At 40.6% G+C, this 24,709-nt stretch overlaps 1 protein-coding gene across 1 annotated transcript in view; it reads right to left on the reverse strand.

Moving 5' to 3' along the window:
- unc5db (unc-5 netrin receptor Db) overlaps positions 1 to 24,709 on the reverse strand; it is a 161,228-nt gene that overhangs the window by 67,657 nt on the left and 68,862 nt on the right. The window contains exon 3 of the mRNA XM_041042882.1: positions 19,033 to 19,248. Coding sequence (XP_040898816.1) covers positions 19,033 to 19,248 — 216 coding nt within the window. The remainder of the gene's footprint in view (positions 1 to 19,032; positions 19,249 to 24,709) is intronic.

The raw sequence follows: 24,709 nt of genomic DNA on the forward strand, positions 1-24,709 counted from the left end.
TCCTGGTCACAGTTTAATTATTTTGTTATAAAATCTTAGCTCACCGCAGGGCGTCTCTCCTGCCAGACCTCTGTCAGCACTGTCAGCCAAACACTCAGTCACACTGGACGGCAGGTTAGGAGAGTTGTGCGTGTGCCTCCTTCAAAAGTGTTTTAGCCGACTTCACTGACAGTAAGAAGAGCATCTGAGAGCGCCGGAGTGGACAATAGACATCAGCTACGCCGCCTTGCCTCGCCCTGTCCGCCTCAGTTTTGTGGTTATGGCATGTGGAGACAGGACGTGCTTTGTAAAGCCTGCCATACTGTTGCTCCTGCGTAGCTCTGAGTGTAGTGATTTGACTGACACAATGCAAGTTGACTTGGTGTCTCCTAGACTTTCAGGGGGGCAGAATCTATAATATGCTTCACGCTGTATCATGCTTTCTCACACACACACTGGGTTTTTAATATTAAAATAGAGTTCTGTGAATTTGGAGCAATGTCCATTCAGCAGCTAAATAATGGACTAATTTCTTTAGAGCTGACAGTAAGCTTGTTTACTGTCCACTGGTCCCTCAGGCGGGATAATCGATCTCTGTATTTATAGAAACAATGACACTGTTTCTCATTGTGGTAAATTTCCATAATTTGGAGATTCTCTGTGCTGTTTGTTCACTGAGCCTAGATAATCATTCTGAATGAACCAATTGATCCTGGGTCCAATTCCTCCTGCACAGCTCATCTACTGTGTATTGTGTTCAGCACTGTGCAGCAGGCATGAAATATCGGTGGGGCCTTTAGGCATAAATTCATTTCATATGCTTGGTAACTGCCATTGTCTTTTGATGATACTGTATTTGTGCATGATTGTTGCATGGATGCCGTTTGGTGAGGCTCATCACGAACCACCCAAATGATCCGTCAGACTGTCAGAAAGAACTCAAAGGACCTAAAGTCATAAGCTGTGCCCAGTGCTAAAATCAGTTAAATAAAACACACACTGTTTTTGCAGTGACATATAATAATTTCAGATATAACCACTGTGCACTTCTTCACTGGCTTCAGAGGCTTTGGTAGAGGCATGTGTAAGATCCTTCAGTTCTATCATCATCACTCCAGTGCTGTTTAATTACTAAAGCACTAGTGTGTGAGTAATGTGTGTGTGCGTGATCATGGATAGTGAAGAGTTGAAGGTTTAGTTAACAGGTTGATATCACCTTCAGCTTTTTTTTTTTTCTCCCATGTCTTTGAAACAGGGTGTTAAATTGTTGTAAACCACCAGCCACCTGCAAGTCAATTATGACAGTGGCTGGTGAGTTAGTGGGTTTGACAGGTCGCAACCATCGATCAGAGGCTCTTTTCTACTCGATAGACCTTTTTGTCTGGTTTGGGAAAAAAAAAAAAAAAAAGCACAACAGATGTTTGGAATCACCTTTCTCTGTGGCTGGTAAAATAGCCTCTTCTCCTGTGTTTATATCAGACAGAAATATCCAAACCACTGCATGTGATCATGGAGTTAGGAGGAGAGGAGGACTCCCACTGTGGCAGCCTTGATAAAAAGGGACACTCCTTTCACGTCACGCAGCAGTACACATTCTGTTTGTTTATGTTAAATGGGCTCTTATCAGCATGTTTCTCTGAAAAACACCGACTTTGTGTCATCTCCTTTTCTGATGCTTTCCAGCAGCTGTGCAGATCCCATTACTGATGCATACAACACTCAACGGACAGGTGCTCTTATCTTCACTGGTTGTAGTGGTGTGATGCACAGTGCGTCTGAATGCTAATAAAGCTAATCTCACTGAAATCACAGCCACTTTATTTATCAAGAGCTTAGCATGTTGTCACAGGTTACATTATGTGTTTCTAAAGATATTTTCTGATGTATGAAATACAGTAATACTGTGTACAGTACATTCTGCATGACCTGAACCTGCTCATGCTTTATCAGCAGCACTCCAACTGTGCTCTTTTACTAACTATTACATTATCTAAATTATTACACAGTGCAGTTTCTACATGTTGACAATTGCAGCCCAGTCATTCATCCGTTAATTGAATTTCCATGCATTCGTGTTAAAAAGGAAATATTATTTTGAATGGAACTGGGTTACAGTGAACTGAAAGCTGTCAAACACGGTGACAGCAGTACAGCTAATCACAGCACAAGAGTTTTTCCTCACGGTTTTATCTCAAGTGTGTGTATTTTTATTAATCGTGTACATTGTGTTAACTCATATTACACAGTTTAATCAGCCAGTAGCTGTAACTTTTATTCTCCCACTGTACAGATCAGCTGAAGGTCCACGACACAGAGCTCACACTGGACATAAACACTGAACCCCCAGTTGGTTTCGTCCAGTGACAGTTCCAATAAAGTTTACTCAAACAAGACAGTGGCATCCTCAACAGTGTTGACAAAAAGAGAGAAAGGCAGCGTAACCTTACGAAATAGTGCTAAGAATGATTAAAAAAAAGAACAATAAAGAGCTGCAGATGGCTGAAAATGCTGATAATATGATTTGATCTGCAGCTACAGACTATCAGGATATAGTTCAACCATAACATGTAAACTACTACTTCAATAATGTTAACATAAACTCATTACAGTTTTGAACAGATCTTTTGACAGCAGCCATGTGGGAAATCAGATCATGGAACTGCTCACATTGCAAAACAGCTGAAATCCATCCAGTCATCCCAGAGCCAGATCATTGATCATTAAGGTGATTTATCAGGGGTCATGAATGGGTCCTAGAACCAAAGCCTGTGAAATATTTCTGTTCAAATCTTATGTTTTAATATTTTTCAGCCCTTGATATTATTTCATTTTTATCGCCTCAAAAATGTCTTATCTGGGAAGCCGTGTTTGGGTATTAATCTCTTGACAAGCACTGCTCCTAGCCTCACCAAAACTTTGTAGGATGGAAAAGAAGCATGTTTTCTGTAAGCCAAAACCATTTAAAGCCTGTAGTGCATGCCATTCTATTTTTATCAGGGCCTAGACTTGGAAAAAAAAGTGCAAAATTCCTAAACAAGAGTGATATTGGTGCAAAAAATGTGAGTTTGTAGTGCCCTCAATATCACTCGTTTAGGAATTTTGCACTTTTTTTTACAAACATGTTTATCCTTTATTTCTTATAGTTTCTATGACATATGGTTTCAATATCTTTGTTGGAACAGAGAGCATCTGAGATGGAAATTTCAAGTAACCCCCAGTAAGGTCCTGGATAATGAATGAAAGTAAAGGAAATATTGAGTGGTGTCCTAAAATGGTCCTCTCAAGTTCTACATCTACATGTGTTTTCACCTAAAAAAAATTGTACTACTACTACTACTAAAAATTGTATTACCTGTAATCAAGAAAACACCAAGCATTTATCCAATTCAGTTCCATTATTCAGTTACATGGTTAAAGGATAATAGTTTTCATCATGTAATTTCCAGAGAATAATCTGCTACACTGCTCAGAATTTTCAAAACGTTCTTTGAATTTTTGGCTGGCCTGTAACAGTGGCGCCAGCTCAATAAATGCAAATGCCTGTCGCTGACTGAGTGATAAAATTACTCTATTGGTCGGCCAGCTGAGTGCTCTCTGTACATCTCATTCATATGACCACACGGCAGCTGACATAGACATGTATATATGTATATATATGTATATATATGTATATTTGTATATATGTATATTTATATATCCTTATGCCTTAGTTCTGGGACCAAACATTACTTAGACAAACTCGGAACAAACTCTGAGATCATGCTGCAAGCAGTTTCATTATATCTATACATCTATATCTATGTGTATATATACACACACACACACACACACACACACATACACACGTGTATATAGTAAATCCAAAAATACTGAACTCACTTCACTATATCTTAATTAACAAGCTGCAAAGTTGTCATGGTTACCACACACGATAGGCTAATGAGGTGGCAAACTGTTCTCACCTATCCTGAGTCTTTCCTGTCTGCTCACATGGCAGACAAGCAGGGTAACAAACAGCGCTGCTTCCCATCTGAGAGCCAGAGGCAGCCAAGCATCAAACATCAGAGGATACAGCTGGTCTTAATCTTTGGTCTATTCCAAGGCTGAAACATACAATTTTTCTCTTACTACCCCACACGTTTAATGTTTATACGTTTCAGTATCATCAATACGTTCAGTGTTGACAGGCCCAGATGAGAAAGGCCGTGCCATCTTTTTAAAATCCTCTGATTCAATATAACAGTATCACCATGTTTAAATCATATACCACACTGAATGGGGGAGTTAGATGCAAGTGTTCAAAATCCCATTGACAGCATCCAATCAGATTTACCACTGACCATGATCAAAATCACCACATACCAAAGGTTTGGGTTTACAGGAAGCTCTGTTCCTAATATTGACAAAAGTAAAATATTTTCTCTCAAATACTATTCTGAAACACCTTTTTATGAAAGATGTTTGGAAATCCAAAGGAAACAACAACCATGTTCATCCATCATCTCCATTTTTATCTCCTGTGCTTCATCAGTAGAAAATATCTTGCTGCTGAAAGGCCTGTGACAAAGGCTAGTGATAACCAATAATCAGTCTGTTTTATCTTTCCTACCCATAGGCTTGCCTGCACTTGTGTGCCACCCACATGCTGTAAGTAAAACTCAGGACAATACGCTTTAGATCTGAGAACAGCATTTGCACATTAGAGTCATCCTCCATCAGGGTCTCATTACGTCCGCTCCAGCTCGCCAGCTAAGGCTAGTTTCCACACCAGGACTTAATGCTGACAGAAGAATCCTTTAGGTACTGTTCTGAAAACTCTCCCTGCTGCTCAGTAACCAGAGCACTTAAAGTACTGAGGCTTTGTTCAAAATGAAGCCCCAAATTAGCCACCATTTCACTCTGCCCACATTCATATTGCATACCAGCAAAACGCTTGCATACGTGCACACAGACACACACGCACACGTGCATGGAGCCATTAGAGTCTATTTCACCTATCTTTTTGGGGAAGGATATTTGATAGCACGTCATTTTTTATTCCTCCCAGAAAAGAGGAACTTTTATCTCCCAACTCCATTAGGCCCTGTGCCCACTTCTTAGCTCTGTAACCAGAGATGTCCCAGCCCACAGCCATGTCTCCTTGAAATGATACCCAATTTCAAGCCTGCAAAACGTGAAATCAAGCCTGACAAACCCAAAACACACCGCTAACAACTGACACATCTTGCAATGTTATGAGATGCAGGGATCAAAAGTGACACTATACAGCCATGGTGGGAAACAGCAGCAATTAGAACTACAGTGGCTCGTAAACAAAAAACAAGCAAAAGTTATTTTGTATTTCTCTCTTTCTAGATGGGGAGCTAAATGCAGATTGATACATCGAGTCTGCCCACTCAAGTGAAAAGTCATTACTAACTTTTTTTTTTTTTTTTGTCTATAACTGGATTCAGCAGTGGTGTGTGCAGAGAGTAGGGGGAGGGCAGTGGTGTGTAGTTTGTATCCACATTCATCCCTTTTTCTGCTTCAGGTAGCATCTCTAAAATGTGTTTTACTACACCATATTGAGCACATTAATTCTAATCATTAGGACTACACTCCTTTGTGTTTTTAGAGCAGAATTTGTCTAAATTACACTCAAATTAGCTTCATTTTCTCCACAAGTGCCAGTAATTTTGTTCCTATACCGTGTTGCAGCACTGCCAGATGAGCAGAGAGGAAAACTGCAAATCTATAGGTATGAGGTACCAGCAACATAATTTCAAGCTATTTGTTTCATTAGCATCTCCACTTCTAAGGCTATAGTGCTCTTTCAAAAAAAATAAAAAAGGTTTATAGCTCCCCTTGCGTTGGGAGTGAGTGACTGTAACGAATGAAGGAGTATCGTCACTAATAATCTCTGGCTCTTTTTCACAAGTTCAGGTAAGATGAAATGTGAAATTAATATACAAATCGGAGTCACATCAGCAATAACGCCGCCACTGTACTGGATTGTCGAGGTGAAGAGGGAGCTGAGCCTGAAGGTGAACCTACCCCTCACCTATGGTAATGAGCTGTGTGTCATGACTGAAAGAGATCAAGGATAGAAGCGGTGCAAAATTCCTTCAGAGGGGTGCTGGGATTACCCTTGGAGAAAGGATGAAGAGCTCAGAAGTCTGGAAGGAACGTGGACTAGAACCACTGCTCCGTAACATTGAAAGGACACAGTCGATTCAGTCGGGCATTTGATTCAAATGCCTCAAGGAAGCCTCGCTGTGGAGGTACTGCAGCGGAGAGAGGCCATGGGACAGACCAAGAACATACCGGAAGGATTACATTTCCCATATGACATGGGAACACCTCAGGATCCTGCAAGAAGAGCTGGAGAGAACAGATGGATAAATGAATGGATGGATGGAAAACAGTCAACCCCTGGTACCCCAGTGGCTAAGCATATCACATACCTGCAAAATCCAAGATTCAATATCAAGCGGGACCTTTGCTGTATATCATGCTAAATTCTCTCTCTCCAAGTTCCTTACTGTCTCTATACTGTCAACCTTCAAATAAAGGCAAAACAGTGAACCTTCCACTTGTGATTTTTTGACTTGCTGAAATCATGCAGCACTGAACGGCTCCTGGGCTCATTCTGAATCCTCACTATCACGAGTAAGTGTCGCTGAGCACCTTCCCAAAGATCAAAATTGGATATAAAAACACTAGTGCATGCATCGATAGTCCTGTGACAGCTCAGGTATTAAAGCCAAATCCGCTGACTCATCAGCAGCAACAAAGGGTTCCTTTCTCTGTCATAAAAAAAGGAAAAAAAATCAAACCTTTACAACCTAGCCCTCAGCTCTGGCAGCAAACATGCGGTAAGACTAAATAAAATCATCTCTTGGAAAAAGAGAAGTTATAACCCCTCCTTTCCCCCCATGAGTCTATAGTAGTGGTGAGAGGGTGTGTGTATGTGTGTGTGTGAGGTGTATTGTCCGGGCCACATTCGGTTAACAACCCCATTAACTGGCTCACAAAGCAACCCCGGGGCAACGATAACATCAATCCGGCTTTAGAGGCCATTACGCTTCAGCCCGAGATATACGCGCCGCGCTGGAAAAGCGAGGTGAGGCCGTAGCTAGAAGGGTGGTAAGATGTCACCACCCGTTTGTCAAGTCCAACCCTCTGCCAACCCGGCAATCCCATCCTGACCTAACGCACACAGACACACACACAAACACACACACACACACCGACAAAGCTCCAACAAGCCCCCCTGGGCTGCTTAGCAGGTTAGGACTGTTTATCTGCTTTAGTTTGGCCTTCTCACTCTACACATACTTAAACCAACACACATTTTCACACTAACAAATACACAACTGCACATATGCACCGTATAAACTCTGCAGAGACACACGCTGTAAACACAATATTAACATAGATATATGCCAGAACACACACCCATAAATGCATACAAACACACAGCGCTCTCAAATGTGCTTGTATAAAGCCACACAAGCATACTTACAATATACACACCCTTGTGCGCACTTTATCATTATGTACATATGTGTACATGCAATGGCAATGCAGGCAGTACAAATAACACATTATACACATAACCAGATGGAGGCCGAAAGACACACATAATGAGTATAGACTCTCAAACAAACACATACTGCACATTACAATGCCTACACACCAATACTTACCATCCACTCCCCTTTACACACCCACACACCACCCACTCACACACACACACACACACACACGCATGTGATACAGCTTCGGCAGAGTATGAAGGCGAGAGCTTTGTCCGCTTGCTGCTCACCGATGATAACATTCACACTCTACAGATGCTGGAAAGAAAGGTCAATGATTTTTTCCCCCGACTTTCTCTTTCCCTCTGCTCCATGGGTAACTATTGAACACTGGGATTCTATACGGAAACATATTTGTGTGCAACTCCAAGTGCTTAATAGTCAGATTCCTCCAAGGGAGGCTTAACTGCCTCAATTAAAATCACATAAAGGAGAACGCGCAAGTCCTAACAGCATAAACACGTCTCCACTTTACAACAAACAAGGATAAAGAGTTTCCCCCTGATAGAGCCAGGTGGATGCTGATTTCCTCTCACACTCCCAGGTTGGAGGCAGTAATCACGATTAGGGAAGTGCCAAGAGAGCTGGCACTGATGAGTGACGGCTCCCCCCACCGTCCCGGACATATGGGTGGGAGGGGACCATTTTACACCCAGCACCCTGGGGATCAGTCAGCTCTCCCAGCGGGCACCCCGCTGAGTGTCTCCCAGATACAGTGAGACAGGAAGCTTTTCGTGGAAACTCTGTGAGGAAATGCTGAGATTTTTCTCACAATAGGAAATAGGACAGAGTTTACTTAAGGGGATGGAGTTGAGAAAAATACACCTACACTCAATTTACTAATCTCCTAAGGCTGACAAGAATCTCAGCCATGTGGAATTCTTGGTTTGCATTACAGCGAGTAGCAACAAACAGAAGTTTGTGAAGATTTACTTTTACTGTGCTGTTGATCAAACATTGTGGGTTCAAATTTCCATCAAAAGGTGAAAGCTTAATTGATCAATATTTTATCGAAAAAAAAAAAAGAAGAATCTGACGACTATGTGTTATGTGAGAATGAATGATGTGTCACAGTGATGGAACCACAGAGAAACTACCACAACTCGACGATTCCCCTCAGTTCTATGAGGAATTTCACATCTTCCAGCTCATACTTTTGATTTTAAAGCCTAAAACTTTACCATTTTGGTTCACTCTCAGCTGGCAGCTGTTTTCATCAGAACGGCTCTGATAAACCCACTGTACACTACCTGCCTACCACTAAACAGCAGTTGTTGAACAGGTTTCATCTTAGAGCAATTAGGAAATAAGAGTCTTTCTTAACCATCTGGTTAAAAAAGTAAAACAAATCAATCAGTAATGCAACTACGCACTTTTAAGGTTCATTAAGACAGAGTGTAAAGCAGATTTTAGAGGCAGCACATTCGCATACCAACTGAAAGATGCAGTCACTGTTAGATGCATATATCTTGGCAGGTGGATCCTCTGCTAGTTAGCTACAGCTAACTTCTGAGCAGTTGGTCCGTTCATTAACCTGTGACCGGAGGTGAAAATTTGTGTGACACTGCCTGTTAGCTTGCTGCTGTGGTTAGTGTCAATGCTCACAAACTTCAGTAGCTTCTGTGTTAGCAAGTCATGTATGTAACTGATTATTTTCTACAACACTCTGTGACTTTATTTGCAGCTGTAAATCTTAGCAACCAGTGTCAAAAAGAGTCTGTGTGAATCATCTTCTATTCCACTGATATTTTTCACCACTACATCACAATTGCTTTGTCGGTATTTTGGGCAAATGACTATGGTCCTTCAAAGTAAATTTTACTTCCATTTGCATAGGTTTTCCCTTCTCTATTGTAGCTGCTCCCCAGTGTGTTGCCTGCTATACCACAGTTTCGTGAGAAAATGTTCACTTGTTCCATAGAAAATGAATTGGAGCAAAGTCCTCCTTGCAGCGCACCACCATAAAGCGTGGCTGAAATGCGCTTCACATTTCATCTTAATGCTTCATTACTGTTCATGTTGAATCAGCATGACCAGTGTTTTTTGACAGAAAATAGCAGCAACTATAGACTAAAACCTGACAAATACTGTATATTCTCCTGCAGATTTTCATTCTTGTGATCATCATGGGACACTTGAACTCTCCACTGAAAAACAGACTAATGAAATTCTTTGGCTGCAGCTCCTTATGGCAGGGTGAGGCAGATTCCATTACAGGCTTTACGGACTGACACCCCAAACACTGAGTCAAATCCTAATCCTATATTGGTCTAAGCCTTGGTAATATTCTTTTCATATAGCTCCCTTCATATTTCTCCCTCTCCCATGTCTCAGATACATATCAGCAGAGTTATTAGTAGAGTAGAAGGCATGAAAGATAGCTAGAAAAATTAAACAGCTGTACCAACTTATCCAGGCTCCAATAGATGGATTCACTTGACTAATAATGTGTTCAAACCTCTGATGAAGTGACTGGTATCATACGAATCATAAATACTCCGAATATAATTTTAATGAAAGCAGCTGTCTCTGTTTTTATTCATCTGTGAAGCAAATGATTCAAGAACTGCTGAAAAGTCAGAGACTTCCCAAATGTCAAAAAAAAAACATCAACCAAGAAATCTTTTTGAAAAGTGGGCAGGTTCTGCTGTTCTTCAGAAAGAGCTCATTTCACCATGATTTATGCAGCATGAAAACATAAAAGAAGCTCTGAATTTAGTAATATTCTAATCCAGCTACTGGCCAAATACATATGGTGGAGTCTTGATTCTGAAACATGGCTACGACCATGGCTGGATTAACATGTTACGGGCCCCAAGGGGCATGAATTTGTTGTTGTGATCCTACTGACCAGCATTATAAATGGAAGCTTCATGATTTCTCTGGACATCTAGAAACCAAACACTTCTTCTGTGCTGAAAAAACACTACCTGGCTCCAGGTTTTCTGTATTTTGAAGCTGTTTGTCACTGATAAGGTTTTTTAGCTGTTGATGGACATGGTGCCAAATGGATGAAGCCTAGCAACTTTGATGATCCCCTGACTTTTCCTCTGATGCCACCAGCAGCTTGGTATTTTTGCATGGTTTTTAGGAAGTTATTTCAACAACTGTAAATGGATTTCTATGAAATTTTGGACACACATTTATCGTCCCACAAGGGAGAATCCAAATGATGTCGGTGATCCCCTGACTTTTAATCTATTGACACCGACAGGTCAAAATTCCTACTTATGCAGTGAAATATCTTTACATCCGCATCTGGATTGGCACTAAATTTGGTGCACACACACGTATGGTTTCCAGACAACATATCCAATAAACTAATAACTTACTTTCCTCTAGCGCCACCAGGTGGAGGCTGATTACTATGTGGTTATTTGACTGCAATCTCTTACCAAATTGTTTGTTTGCATTTGCATTTCACTCCAAGCATCACTGTGCTCAGTCTGGTTGTAGATTATCTTCAACTGTAAAATATCAAGCTCAGTATATACAATACTTTAATAACCACAATTAATAAAAAAAGGTTTGTTTACATCACATGTTTGCGTAAAAAGTAAATGATGGCCGATTTATCATTATTGCAGTTCTTCGAACTGAACAACTTTTTCAACAGAATTCAGGTTTTAACTGATAGGACACACTGAGTTGTGTTATACAGGGAGATGTCATGTCATCATCTGCCACCTATCTGGGTCCGGGCCCAGGTCATGAGGGTGACTACCACCCAGTCCACAATGCACCAAAATCCTACGGCACTTCCCACAGGTGGTGGGCCCATGGGAGACAGTTGCACCTGGAGTGGGGCTCAAACCCACGACCCCAAGAGACTGAGTCTCCTGCTCTACCAAGTGAGCTAACCAGGCAGCATACAGGGAGATGTTTCTGTTATTTAGCCTATTCTCACTGATATAAATGGACTGTACAAAATTATAAAAATCTATCAGTATAATGCAATCTCAACACAAAGTGAACATTATAACCTTCATGAAGGAGGATTTATTGCAGGACTGCATTATTGGACTGCATTAGTTTTAGCAAGGTGTTCCTAATAAACTGGCAATGTGGATTTTGCAGATATTTTGTAATCTTTCGTGGCGTGCTCAAACTGCTGTACGGAGCATTGGAAATGAGCCAGCAGCACCAAGCCTTTGTCATCATTTATTGGACAAAGCATTTCCATCACAATTTATGTAAGGTCTTCACAGATGTAAAACTTTTAGCTTCAAGCCTCCATAAAACCTTTTGTGGAAATCTTATCTAATTTCACCATTGCTGGTCAGCTTTTGTAATTCAATACATCTTAGTTAGCATAAAAATAGGTGGATGAAACCTTTTTAATAACAAGAAGGCATTTACTGGAGAATTCATCAGGATATTCTCATAATTGCATTGAGCTGCATGGGGTATTGCTGCGCATGGAGCCTCTGAGAATAAAGGAAATTATCTTGATTATTATTTCTATCCTCTGCATATTTCATCTAAGTTATCCCTGTGCATTGTTAAGCTGATATTATATATGTAACTGACCGGGTAAGAACTTTATCACTGAGAAAGAGTCCAACTAAACCTTTTTCTGTGCCTCACTCAACTCTGGTGTCTACAGTAAAGTGTCACTTTAATGTACCAAGATTGGAGAGAACAAATCAGTGCTGTCTTAAAGGAAAAACCTACCCTCCCATCCTCTTACACTGTTATATATCATCAGTCTGTGATACTGTTGAGTGCATTCCAGAGGTACTTTGTGATAAAGTGTCTTTGGCGTCCCCATTTCCCCTCAGTCCGCCTCATCTACGTCTACTTCACTTCTACATTTCCAAGAATGCCTTTCAGCAGTGGGATGTGAGCTGGTTGCCTTCAGTCTCAGAAGGGTTTGTGAGCAAATAAATTGTTGTTGTATATTGTTGCTCATGAGCCGACCACTCTGTAAACACTGGGGTATGTCTGCAGCCTGGCCGTTGCTCAAAACGCCAATTGCCTTGTGGCTGCATTGCATTCTGGTGAGGCTACTGTGGGTGGAAGGAAAGGTATCTCTTTTTTTCTTCTATGATAGATTTTCTGACTTTTGAATGTTGGTTCAGAGGCAGAACGTGTTGAGAGATTTACACTAAACCTGAAGGTAATAATTACACAAGCAAGATGTCCTTAAATTTCTGATAAGAAAAAGTGACATTCAGATGATCTTGCTAAAATCTAATCTGCAAAGGGCTGCTTACAGTGTTTTTTTATAGATGGAACTGGAATAATCTATAAAAAATGCAATCAATATCCATGCACACACTATGCAGTGCTGCCTGCCTGCACACAACGCAGAGATACACAGTCCCTCGGCGTCTGCTGGCAAACTCAAGGGCATTGTCAGCTTTATCAGCACCTAGTGATTCATCAGGATAGTTGGTAAATAAGAGATGCTATCAGGTGCTCCTGGTGGCATTGAGGGCCCATGTCCTAATCAATAACATTACAATTCTTCACTGATCTCCTCCTCTGATTAGCCAGACTAATCCAATACACAATGTTGCTGTCTATTACTGAGCCAGGACAAAGCCTCCCCGTTAAGACCGCCCTTATCTGTGGTTGTGCGTTTACTGTGGGCCTATGCCAGGGGCTACAGTGAGGACATCCTCGGGCTCTTCTAATTGCTAATCCACATGGGCCAGTAGATAGCAAGGAGGTTTCACCTGGCCTGGCAGTGCCACAAGCAGTTAAGTGAGGTGATTGTAGTGAGAGGTAACCAGTCGGTGCCCAGAGACAGAGTAAGTTGCAGTAAAATGGCCTGTAATTTTTCAACTCCCTTAAAAGGGAATGAGAGATAGCAGAGTGGCACGGGTAATGAAACAGGTTAAGAAAAGAAGGGAACGGGTGGGCTGTCAGTCAGTGAAGAACGGTGATGGCAGCAGGCACTTACTGATGTGGGAACGCTGATGAACAAGCTGAGCCTAATTTGAGTTAATGAATATGAAATATGCATCAAATTTCCCTTTCAAAATGATCTGCAATGAGCATAACTGATGGAAGAGGAAATGAATCTGCATTAACTAGTCAATGTTTAGCTTCTATACACTGATTACACTATGGATGTGGTTCTCAAATAGTCGCGTTACACACATTAGTTACATTATATGGCCCACACTTTATGTGAGTTGTTTAAAGAAAAAACTTCATGCCATAAGAATAATTTAAAAGATGCTATAGTCACATTAAAAAATACACAGGGGCTTTAAATGATTCATGTTTCCCATGGTTACATAAGGGTGCCCTGGAGTCACATCGAGGACCTCCACCTCAACTGACCTTAAATCACATTACAGGGCCAAGGAATATAAGTGAGGAAAACTATTAATGTTTCTAAGCACAATGTAATTAGGTTAATTCCAGTGAAATAAATTTGAATAAGATTAAAGCTCCTATGTGCATCGTGACCTCAGTGCCGCCAATGGCAGAATGGAAAATGATGCTCTTGCAGACAGTTCCACACACTGTTTCCACCCTCGTCTCCTGTGGACTGTGATTGTGGGGTCATCATCTTTGGTGTACTAATTGGTCAGGTCTTTTGTTTTTATATATACACACACACAACATTATTACTGACGTCAAATGTAGAACAGCTGTTCAATAGGAAAGAAGATAATGGCGGTATTTCTTCCTTCCTCCTTGACATTACACTTTATAATTGAAAACAAAATGCTGAATTAATTGTTGCTCAAGACGTTAAGAACAGCGAGCAGCTTCCTGTTACACGGGATTAAAGCTACAATATGCTTTTTCATAGTTTTAGTCCCACTCTCCTCACCACAGCTGGTCAGGCTTACACCCCCAGCACCTGTCACTCATCTTGGGGAGTTATATGTTTTAAAACAGCATCTAGCCTGAGGTTAAAATAACAGGCAGTTGTTTCCGCGTGTTCACCAATAGCCATGCCTGTAGTTATTTAAAATAAAAAAGTCCCACCCTCAGGCTAGCTTCTCTCCTTCATGCTTCATGTTGCTTCCTGAAACTGTTTTTCATCCATTTTTTTAAAAGACTGAGGCCTAGCAATAGCAATATCACTTTATCTAAACATTTAAACGTCTTTATTTCCAATTAAGGCACAACAGTGATTATTTTGGAGCACTCAGCATTGTCCCTTTATCATGGTTTAGTGTTTTGTCCCATTCTGTATTGGCTTTATTTACATGTACACCAATAATCCAAAAATAATGACATTAAAGCGCCTTCATCCAACAAAAGGCCTTTTTCATGGCGCACATTTAGTCATCATAGCAGGAAAAGCACAGGTGTAACTAATGACATTAACAATGGCCCATTCCCATCAGTTATTACAGTAAGCCATGGCAGGGAGGTACACATGCAGAATACCAGGGGCCTTGGGGCTGGTAAACCTCAATGAAATGCAGAGATTATTAATGACTCTATTCTGTATCGGAGTATTAGAGACCATGTACAGACTGGCATGTCCAGTGTGTGCACAAAGATAGCCAAAAGGGTATCACTGCTGCATCTCGACAGAAAGATGGGGTTTAAGGTTGAATACTGAAGGGAAACTGCAACAATGTGGAGGAGGCGTCTCAGCCATTAATCACACTATCTTCAGTAGCATGGAAACAGGAATATTAATAGAGCAGTCCTCATGTAAACAACTCAGAGTAATGTCCAAGTGGACTTGTTGTTATAGGATATAATCTGATTATTCAGTGTATTTGCTTTGTGTTTGTGTGACTGTTTTGCTATTGTCAGACCCAGGGAGACTGACTCGTCTGTCAAACTGCTGATGGTTAAGTGGTTGCAGTCTGGGATGTGCGTGAAATTATGTTCATTAAAGAGCGGTAAAAATATAATTGAATAAACCTACGACACAGCATATCTTTAACGCTCATTAACAAACCCACAGAGAATTATCATCAACTCTGTAGCACCCCGAAACTCTTCTGAGTGATTTAATGTCATGTCTGCAGGATGTGTAAATAGGCAACTGCTAACACCATCACTGCACTGCACTGTCAGAAAAAAAAAAGATTAAAGCCGCATTAAAGTTTTTAAATTCAGCAATTTCATCTACATTTAACTATTTAACAATGGATTTTCTAAAATCTGTGTAGTTGAAAATCAAAACCAATTACAAAATGTCTCTTAAAGCTTAAAGATTATGCTTTTATTTTTTGATAATAACGTATCTGTGACATGACATTAGCTACCATGAACTAGTGTTCACACCAGACCAAGTAACCTTTACAGGCGAAATTCCTGAGTCTACTGAAAATAGCAAGGGTATGTTTTACCGCCTAAGACTCAAACTTTTCAACTGTACGAGTAAAATGTTATTGGTAATTTTTAAAGGTTCCATAGTTGTACTTTGATTCTGGAGCTGGAAAAATCTGATTTTACTTTGGCGGCTTGTTAAAACAGCAGCTGCATGTTGTAGCCTTGAGACAGAGCAGGCTTTGGCTTTTGAGTTTCTCACTCTTATCTGTCAGATCCACTGATTAGCTTCACCCCTGCTGGATGCTGGATGTTGATGTGGCATATGAAGTGAGCTGGCGAATACCACCAAGTGAACTTTACCTTGTACTTTTCCTCTGCACACAGAACAGCAAACAATTCAAGTTCCAAATTTCATTTTTGCCATTATCAAGCTCACAACAATTTCACAGCACAGCAATCACACTATAATGAACTTCCAGAAGCAATTAAAGCCTCTTTCCTGTGGAGGGACCTTCATGAATACAAGAAAGACGGCTTTCTCACAGCCTCTAATCACAGAGTATTCCAGCCGAGGTGTCACATTGGCTTTGTTGTTTGGCAGAAATCCCTTCAGGAGGCCTCAGTCAGGTCCTCTAATCAACATGCTTCCACCTGACAAAAACTAATGGGGCTTAATTTGTATGGCACGCCACTGCTTCCCTCACACTTCAAATCATAACCTAGACCTGAAACGCATGTCTGCATTAGCTGAACATGTATCAGCTGCAGACTCTGTTGAAACAGCATCCACACATTATTTTAAGGTTTCCTGCTGGTCTAGCCTGAGGATCCACATATCTCCTCAGTGATTAGCCATGCCATGGGCCAAACATGGACTTACAACTGGATTGTAAACCCAATGAATAACAAGAACTGCAACAAGGAAGTGCAATCTAGGCAGATAAACCGTCATTATAATCACTGCAACAGCATTTAGAACAGAATAAAATTTACTGAGGCTTCTAAAAACCCTTTAATTTTTATAGCACAAGACTTAATATGCATAATAAGAGGAACAACAGGCCAATGAAGCAGGTGCTCTGCTGAGACAGATAAAGAGAGGAGAAGTCATGCTCAAGCTAGCTTGTTACAGCAGGTCTCTAATAACACAGAAAGCCAGACTTTGAAGGGATACGCCACTGATTTAGAAAGGCGCTTCAATAAAGGTGGGGGACTCAGAGAAGACACTTTAAAAAAAAAAAGTAGTGATTTGCCTGCTGTTAATAAATGTAGTGCTTCATACCTTGCCTCTGAAAATAATCCAGAGCCAATGATTACTTTTCCTGCAAAATATAATTTCTGTTGCAGTTTGGATGTAAGGAAACACAATTTAAATGAGACAGGGTTGAATATGTTGACAGTTGTGGGGTTGCTTTGTTACGTTTATAGAGTTTGAGTGTTAAAGTCATAATAAATAACTGCAGGTTCTTTTATTTTTTATTTTTTTAAATTTTAACAGTTTAACTGTAATCATGACTGAATCTTCAATGTTACGAAGAAATCTACATTTTTAAGAAACATGTTTTCAGGAACTTTAAACTTAATGACTGCACTTTAACAAATAATTATTGTTACCAAAGTGGACCACAGACCTGCAAAACCATCTTCGATGTTATATTATGAAATGTGTCAGCCTCATTATGTTGTTCCATTTTTGTGCCAAATTAAAGGTTTTCAGTGTTCCCTCCCAGAATTTAATGAACCTCTCCGCTCACAGTAATGCGATTCTTTCAGGGTAAGCCCTTTAAGTCAGGGTGACCCATAACATCTACTCACTGGTAAAGACCCATAAGGTAGCTGCCCTCAAAATAAATATTAATTTAAAAAAAATAACTGAATAATCGCATGTGCAGTTTTACTATTTTCTATTTAGCTTCAGTCAGGGAGGTGGTGTAACACTGTTTCAGGGTGTGTGATCATAACAGAAAAGCATCTGAGAATCATCCTACACGTTTGTGTGTGTGGTGACAGATGAGAAACCCGCTACAATTGTGCTGATGTGGTACAGTATACCCCCCATCCAGTGCTGCAAGGAGCTTAAAATAAGCACATACTGCACATATTGCTTGACCCAGCTATGATTACTGAAGCTGCTCTGCCTTTGTTAGCTTTTAAGGTTTAAACCATCTGAGGCCACACTGATGTTCTTGCTGAGGGTTGGTCTGGGTAGTTGTGGTTAAGACCGAAACCATCTACATGAAGAGTAAACTGCGGCATTAATTCATGATGACAGATTTTTTTTCTGTGCTCTCAGACTGAACAAAATCTCCGTATCAAATACAGAGTGAAAGCCTGTGGCCTTCATAACATTTCTGAGGATACTGTGTCATTAAATGACACATGCTGGCTCATCAAATGTTGATGTATTTTGCCGCTAAACTAAAATCTCAGTTCTCACCTTGTTGGTGAAAGTCTGTGCTAACAGAGAAAAATGTTTCCTGGTGGATTCAAGTGAAGAATTTGACTGAGATACACTGTGGACAGAGCTGTAACTAACTGATGTTTTTCCTCATCTTTTCAAACTTCATCAATTATTAATAAAATGACAAATCTGATGAAAAGGGTCTTTCACAGGTTCTGAAACCCATGTATTTTATCTTCCAGGACAATTTCCAAACATAAAATGACGTTGATGATAAGTGTGTAGTGACACATTGTACACATATTATATTTCCTGATTTAAGAACAAGACAACACTGTATGCATGGTGAAGCTGAAACACTGATCATTGTCTTATCAGAGAACTTGCAGAGATAAAGTGGGAATAAAGAAATGAGTTTGTTGTAAAGGCAGGTTAGCTTTGGAACACCAGTAGTGCTATATGATGCACTGTTTCACTTTGCTTGTTCTGGTACACGTGCACAAGTGATGCACATGTATGTGTTTGGCATCATACATATTCCTGTCGATGGCTTCACACAACCCACTTATCTATAGGTGCTGGACAAACAAGCAGCAACAAAGGGAAGGGAGGAGGAAGGCTGCTAGCAAGCAAACACGGACATAAATAATCTGGGTTTCAAACTTATATGAAAAACCTGTTTCTCACAGGTTTTAGGAGGAAGGACAGGCATCGGTAATACACAGTGAGTGTTGGTGAGTCACACTGAATATAAACACTTTCACGTTAATATGGAAATTCCAGTTGCACCATTGATTTGTTGATGAATAAAATGCCAAACTAAATGTACTACATTCTACAAAAGCAATGAGCGGTCACAGAGATTTATCTTACCGGTGTTGAGGTCCTTATACTCCTGGGAGAAGTGTTCGTTCTGGTGCACCCATTCCCCGTTGCATTTGAAGAAGATCTGTAAGGCGGGCGCGGCTCGACAGCGCAGCTTGATGGGGTTGCTCTTGACAATGTAGGCGTCCTCCGGCTCCTGGATGAAGTGCGGCAGGGTGCCCTGCACGGACGGCAGGGTGTCAGGCTGAGCATCACCCGTGGCACCTGCGAACCAACACCTCAGTTACTTCATCTTCCCACTTTGTCTGTTCAGAACAATACTGAAATGAACAATAGGCAGACTGACAGAAACAAAGGCGAGCCAAGTCCTTTTCAGCTGGATACACAATTTAGAGGAAAACACTTTCAAGTGTACTTTGTTTTACTAACAGCAGTGTAACAGCAACTGCTTGAAAATTTAAAATGATTGCTCAGTGGACAATGTCTTGTATTCCCCATTCATCAAGCGCTAACATATTGTAGAGAGGCTACATTTACACAAAGTACAATTCGTCCCACATTCAAGCAGAACTGTTCTCCTCAGAGCAATTTGCAGATGAATGAAATCAGAGCAGACCGAGTGGAGAGGAATTAGGAGGGGACTGATTACCCAAATTGTGGCTGTGGAGTCTGAACACATCTTATCTCAGCCACAAGGCCTGGATTTGGGTCCACACAAAAAAAAACCAAAAACAGCCTTTGTGCCACCGCCAACGTGCCACCGTCTTTAATGACAGTTCACAGCAGGTTAACCCCTTTCCTTTGAGTTTTGCCAGAGCCTGGCCCAGTTCACGACTACTGTTCATCGAGGCAGCCGATCGATCTAAGCAGAGTTTTAGAAACACTGATCTGAGAGATTGTGAGAGCATGACTTTATATAAGAGATTTATTTTTTAGTTTGAAGGTGGGTCTCGGCCTCACATGGTGTCCTGTGCTCTCCTCCTCTGGGTAAAGCACAGAGAGCTCTGCAGGCTGGGAGAATGAGGAACAGGATGTTTGTGATCCTGCCGTCCCCGGGATCCTTCTCAGAATTACACCTCAGTCCCATCAAGGCAGCTCCAGCTAAGCTATTCAGTGCCGTAAAAGCCCATGAAAGCTATTATACCCCACCATCAAATCCAATTCTGTTCCCTGAAATCGAATCGGCCGCCTCACCACCTCTCTCAATCAATGTTGTCCTTGTTAAATGGGTAAATGAATGGATGCAGGTGTAAAGAGAGGCCACACATAAAACAAACAGGCAGGGAGGTGAATGAATGGAAATAATATGCTGACATTACCCACTGTAGGACAGGTAGATGTCTTTTTATATATCACTACCAGATGCACTTCCTTCAGCTAGTGATACCACTGTTATTCTCTGCTTTCTTTTTTCCCAATACTTGGTGGAAAAATGAAAAAAAAAAGTTTTATGATAAAATCCTCCATTGGATGGCACGGTGAGTTACAGGATATTTTAATCTGTAAACATCCACACAGAAAGATGTGTTCTGTGCTGTAAAAGCTGATAAATGACGTGGATGTCATTTTGCTTAATTCTTTCCTCCTCTGTCCTGGTGGAAAGTAATGAAGTACATTTAGTACTGAAGTACTATGCTTAAGTACAGTTTTGAGGTAGCTGTACTTTACTTGTATTTACTTTTTCTGCATTGTTACACAACATTTTCTTACTTTTTCTTCACTACATTTATTTGATAACGCATTTGTTGCCTTTCACATTGAGATTATTAAAGCAAATGAACACATCAACGAATTATTACAGACGGATTATTACTGGTTAAGATAAGACTTAGACTGATTCCTGGGGGGGATTTAAAAATCTTTCCAGCAATAATTTAACCCCAACTTTACCAAATGCAACATTAAACAGATGAATCAATAATTCAGATATAATTGAAATGCTTTGATGTAACTGAGCCATTACTCAGTTACATAAAAACACAGACAGTGGATCAGTGGAATTCATATTTTACAGCGGTGTCTTTATCTATGACATTCAAAGGTAATCAAAGTTAAAACACATTTGTTGAGAAACCACAGGAAACAAGTTCCCATTGGCTCATAACTGTTCTTCAGAATTAAAGCTATCCAGTGGCTCATGTCTGTACTGTGTGAGTACGAACTGATAGAAGCCAAAGAAGCTTGACTTGTGTGAATTAACAGTAGACAGGAGGAGCAGAGGTTAGGGAGTTTTCTATTCTTGGAGAGAATACTTTATTATTTGATTCATTTAGGTAGCAGGTTAAAATATGATGTTATTTTTCTACATTGGGTGACCAGCTGAACCCGATTTGCTTTCAGACCTAACCTGTTTGGCTGGGTTAAAACAAAGTCTGGTGCATTTTCCTGTTGAGTGCATTTCACTTGGGCTGGTGTCAAAGCTGGAAATTGAATTCTGGTGCAGACTAACAACTAAGCAAACTCTGGTGCGGTTCATTTGTGGTGTCAGGGCAAAACAAACTAATATGTGGGTTTAACATAAATCCAAAGGCTAAAAGCATTATCACATCCATATGTCAGCTGTGTGTTGCACTTGTGTCACACTCTGTATAATTTAGTTTCCGTCTCTTTGTCCAAGTGATAATGTACAAGATCTAGTTAGAGTCAACTCCACTTATAATGGCCAGAGCCAGTGTTTCTGGGTGGGCTCTGTCTGACACCAGAGAAGATAAATAAACTCATCAGCTCCAGTGAAGAGTTGTATGACCTGCTCTTAGTCACCAGAATTAGATTTTCCCTCGTGGGTTTGGACGAGGCGCTGGCGACGCAGGACAACAGTAAGACAGTAAGACTTCATCTAAATTCCTCTTGGTTCATGTATAAAAAGTCGGCGTGTATACAGATGGGACTACAACTAAACAGTAAAGGGTTTTTTTCTGTTGGTTTCTGTTCAATATGAGTTTAAATATTCTGTTCTGTTGTATGTTACTATATAAACATTCGTGGCTCACAGAAGGGTTGGTTTTGTGCTGTAGAAGCAGGGACATGATATGGAATTGTGTGTGACAAGTGCAGCACATAGGAAAAACACTGTAAACATACAGGTATCACTTCGTAATGAGAAACATGAGAGAACGCTCAACGGCACCAATTTTTCCATAACCACTGAGTGACAGGTGGAAAATAGTTCTAAAGCAGATGGAGATTAGATTATTTCTCGCTGCTATATGCTGCTGGATAAGAGGGACAAAACTGGGTGATGGGCTCTGGGACAGTACGTGAAATCAATTCATTACATCTCTCTGTGCAGAGGAACTCGGCCTAGCACACACATCTGATGCAAAATTGACTCCCGTCAGATTTTTAATTTCTCTCCAACCCTGCTTCCACCCGTGCTGTATTTAATGCATTCGAAGCCAGTTATGTATTTATGTCGTACATGACATTTAAAAAACAAACAACAAAGACAGAAAGAATAAGCTGCGAATGAAATCAATGCGGTGATGAATTCCTAATGTTTGAACATCACAGGCAGCACTGCAATTTGAGCCAGGGTTTTGCTCCCAGAGCGACGGCAGTCTTTCTTTGTCCATATATATCACCACATGTGGAGGCAAGCCATTACACGAGCTACCACAAGCTGTTTTCCACACACACACACGGAGGTTGTCTTCATCTCAGCTCTTTGATGTAAAAATTATACATCCTCTGAATCAAATAGAGCCTGTTTCTTTTCTTTCTTTTGGTTTTGTTTTTTTTTTTTTAATTTTGTCACAAGGAACAGTTTGTTATGACACTTTGCAGGTAATTATCATCCTCGTCTTTAAGCAAACTGCTGGATTTTCATAGAACGTCAATACTTTGTCTAACCTGGTACGACCCGTGCCTCGGCAACACGCATCTGTGGAGAGCGGTTTTCAAAAGAACACATCGCTGTTCCCCTTGCACACACTGAGCCGCGTCTCTGGCAAACTTCGGAGGCACTTTCCTTCCAAAAGAGCAAATTCTCTCTTGCTGGTGAATAAGAAAACCACACAGCTCTTACATAAGCTGCTTATCATACATTCGTCTTTTTACTGCAGATATTAAGAGCTGGTTATTTCACTAACTATACCACTGAAAGTAGAATTTCAATTTTGCTATATAAATATATAATTCCAGTGCCGACAAGTAGTGTGGATAAATAATGGCTAATATTAACTGAAATGCAATTTCAACAAAACAATGAGCATTAAATCTGCTTGAAAAAAAACAAAAACAAAAAAAAAAAAAAAAACCTGTGAACCGGACGGAGGAAGATTTAGGAGGTTTATTACAGCTGCAGCCAAGAAAATAACACTCACACAATGGCCCCTGCTTTTTTAATGTTGTCATTTGACTGAATGTAATGACTTACACTGAAGAACGACATACTCCTCTGAGGATTAGGAGCTTTATGAAGCTTCACAAAACCAACTTGAATTAATGAAGGTGTCTCTACAATGACACCTTCATTTCCACTATTGTTACTTATATAAAACCTTGAAACCTCCCTGAAAAACATTCACCACTGGTAACCACTCTGATGAACAATTTTATTTTATTAAAAATCTTTTTTTTTTTTTTTTTTTGCATTATCCTGTTCATTACTGATAATGAATGTCAGAAACAGAAGCATGAATGCCAGTGCTGACTACGAATCAAGGATACAGCTTTTATTGCTTTCAGAAATTTGCATGGAAGGCTGCTAATAAAACTGAAATTGCTCAACCAAAGAGAAACACTGCTTCAACATCATTTAAAGCACTAACACATTTAATGGTTAGGGCATGTAATCCTCCTCCGTCCGGCACCTTCTTCGCCACCGAGCATCCCTACTCTAATCAGCTAATTGCTGCTATGATGAATAAAAATAGTCTGACATTGCCGAGCCCAGGCGAGCCTCTCCCTTTACTTCTTTTTCACATTGCACAGCAACTAATGATGCGCCATGTCCTTTTCTCTTAATGTTTAAACATTCAACACATTCAAAGGTAACAGATAATTGGAACAAGGTGACAATCCATGCTCCATAAACCAGGAGCTGTAGCATCGGCTGCTCCGCTTGTGATGGATGCTCATAAATATCAGCCTTAATGAAGGAAATGACTGCGGCACCAATAAGTCACTTATTTCCTCATTACGCTGGTTAATTTTAACACTGCCTCTAAAATGCTCCCTCATCCTATCTGCTGCCAGTCACAGGTTTCCACCTGACTTAACATGAGGCTCAGTGCAGTGGACCTGCTGCTGATAAATGCCCTGGGTATCAATCTGCATACAGGGACACAGACGACATGGTGGCGGGACTGTCAGCTCAGGCTGGCTGACAAAGCCTGCGAGCCAGGGGACCATGTTGAACAAAAACAGATTCAAATCAACAATCTCTTAGAGACGTGCCAGGGCAATAAGCGCTGCATGGCCTGTTTGGATACGCAAGGAAGGGCTGACACAGTACGGTTTTTAATAAGAGAGTGTACAGTCATGGAGCTTTAATAGGCCAACTTTGAGACTTTTGGATTATTGACAATACCAAGGTGTAAAAAAAAAAAAAAAAAAAAAAAGAAAATTGTTTTCGAGGTCACTGGGTTCTTGATGGCATGAATTAGCTCAGCCAGTCTTTTAAAGCCTAATGCAGATGACAAAACCTGCAGAATGTCCAAATTATGGTTTACTATGAGATTTTTTTTGGTCCCATAAAGCTGTCATGTTGATGTACGGATACATA

This window comes from Toxotes jaculatrix, chromosome 7 (genome assembly GCF_017976425.1).
Source record: "Toxotes jaculatrix isolate fToxJac2 chromosome 7, fToxJac2.pri, whole genome shotgun sequence".
Taxonomy (NCBI): Eukaryota; Metazoa; Chordata; class Actinopteri; family Toxotidae; genus Toxotes; species Toxotes jaculatrix.